General features: G+C 60.9%; 1 protein-coding gene across 1 annotated transcript in view; it reads right to left on the bottom strand.

The window, feature by feature from the left end:
• Window positions 1–467: 467 nt before the first annotated feature.
• EMIHUDRAFT_214951 (hypothetical protein) overlaps window positions 468–1,953 on the bottom strand; it is a gene marked incomplete at both ends in the record, with an annotated part of 7,526 nt that continues 6,040 nt past the window's right edge. The window contains one exon of the mRNA XM_005763496.1: window positions 468–514. Within this exon, the coding sequence (XP_005763553.1) occupies window positions 468–514 (47 nt within the window). The remainder of the gene's footprint in view (window positions 515–1,953) is intronic.

The raw sequence follows: 1,953 nt of genomic DNA, 5'->3' as shown, positions 1-1,953 counted from the left end.
GGGAGGCTTGGGGAGATATGGCGAGCCTGTTCTCGTGCTCCTCCCTCGCCGAGATATGGGGGGATATGGGGAGATATGGGGAGACATGAGGAGACATGGGGGGATATGGGGAGATATGGCGAGCCTGTTCTCGTGCTCCTCCCTCGCGATCTGCCTCGCGCACCCCTCGCACACCCGCTGCCCCGCAGGGCCAACACCAGAGTACTTGTGCTGCAGAGGCGCGCGCCACTTTAGGTGGGCGGCGCAGAAGGCGCCGCCGCAGTGGCGGCAGTGGTGGCGGCGGCGGGAGATGCCGAACCGGCCGCCCTCCGCCGCAGCGGCCGCCTGGTTAACAGCCATCAACAATGGGTGATTAGCGACTATGGGTGATGGCCGCCCTCCGCCGCAGCGGCCGCCTCGTCTGGCGGCAGCTGCGACGCCGCGCGGACGCACGCGGAGCACGCCTGAGGAGTCGGCCACTGTATCAGCTACTTGTCGAGACTGCTCGCCGCGGACGCACGCACGCGGAGCACGCCTGACGATTGGCCACCGAACGAGTGATCAACCGCTGCTACTGCTCGCCGCGCACGCACGCGGAGCACGCCTCGGCGATGGAGTGAGGCGGCAGGCGCTAGGAAGTGTCTAGGAAGTGTCTAGGTAGTGTCTAGGAAAGAGCACGCCTCGGCGTTGGAGTGAGGCGGCAGGCGCTAGGAAGTGTCTAGGAAGTGTCTAGGTAGTGTCTAGGAAAGAGCACGCCTCGGCGTTGGAGTGAGGCGGCAGGCGCTAGGAAGTGTCTAGGAAGTGTCTAGGTAGTGTCTAGGAAAGAGCACGCCTCGGCGTTGGAGTGAGGCGGCAGGCGCTAGGAAGTGTCTAGGAAGTGTCTAGGTAGTGTCTAGGAAAGAGCACGCCTCGGCGTTGGAGTGAGGCGGCAGGCTCTAGGAAGTGTCTAGGAAGTGTCTAGGAAGTGTCTAGGAAAGAGCACGCCTCGGCGTTGGAGTGAGGCGGCAGGCGCTAGGAAGTGTCTAGGAAGTGTCTAGGTAGTGTCTAGGAAAGAGCACGCCTCGGCGTTGGAGTGAGGCGGCAGGCGCTAGGAAGTGTCTAGGAAGTGTCTAGGTAGTGTCTAGGAAAGAGCACGCCTCGGCGTTGGAGTGAGGCGGCAGGCGCTAGGAAGTGTCTAGGAAGTGTCTAGGTAGTGTCTAGGAAAGAGCACGCCTCGGCGTTGGAGTGAGGCGGCAGGCGCTAGGAAGTGTCTAGGAAGTGTCTAGGTAGTGTCTAGGAAAGAGCACGCCTCGGCGTTGGAGTGAGGCGGCAGGCGCTAGGAAGTGTCTAGGAAGTGTCTAGGTAGTGTCTAGGAAAGAGCACGCCTCGGCGTTGGAGTGAGGCGGCAGGCGCTAGGAAGTGTCTAGGAAGTGTCTAGGTAGTGTCTAGGAAAGAGCACGCCTCGGCGTTGGAGTGAGGCGGCAGGCGCTAGGAAGTGTCTAGGAAGTGTCTAGGTAGTGTCTAGGAAAGAGCACGCCTCGGCGTTGGAGTGAGGCGGCAGGCGCTAGGAAGTGTCTAGGAAGTGTCTAGGTAGTGTCTAGGAAAGAGCACGCCTCGGCGTTGGAGTGAGGCGGCAGGCGCTAGGAAGTGTCTAGGAAGTGTCTAGGTAGTGTCTAGGAAAGAGCACGCCTCGGCGTTGGAGTGAGGCGGCAGGCGCTAGGAAGTGTCTAGGAAGTGTCTAGGAAGTGTCTAGGAAAGAGCACGCCTCGGCGTTGGAGTGAGGCGGCAGGCGCTAGGAAGTGTCTAGGAAGTGTCTAGGTAGTGTCTAGGAAAGAGCACGCCTCGGCGTTGGAGTGAGGCGGCAGGCGCTAGGAAGTGTCTAGGAAGTGTCTAGGTAGTGTCTAGGAAAGAGCACGCCTCGGCGTTGGAGTGAGGCGGCAGGCGCTAGGAAGTGTCTAGGAAGTGTCTAGGTAGTGTCTAGGAAAGAGCACGCCT

Source organism: Emiliania huxleyi (assembly GCF_000372725.1).
Source record: "Emiliania huxleyi CCMP1516 unplaced genomic scaffold EMIHUscaffold_63, whole genome shotgun sequence".
Classification (NCBI taxonomy): Eukaryota; Haptophyta; order Isochrysidales; family Noelaerhabdaceae; genus Emiliania; species Emiliania huxleyi.
This window is presented reverse-complemented; position numbering and strand designations above follow the sequence as displayed.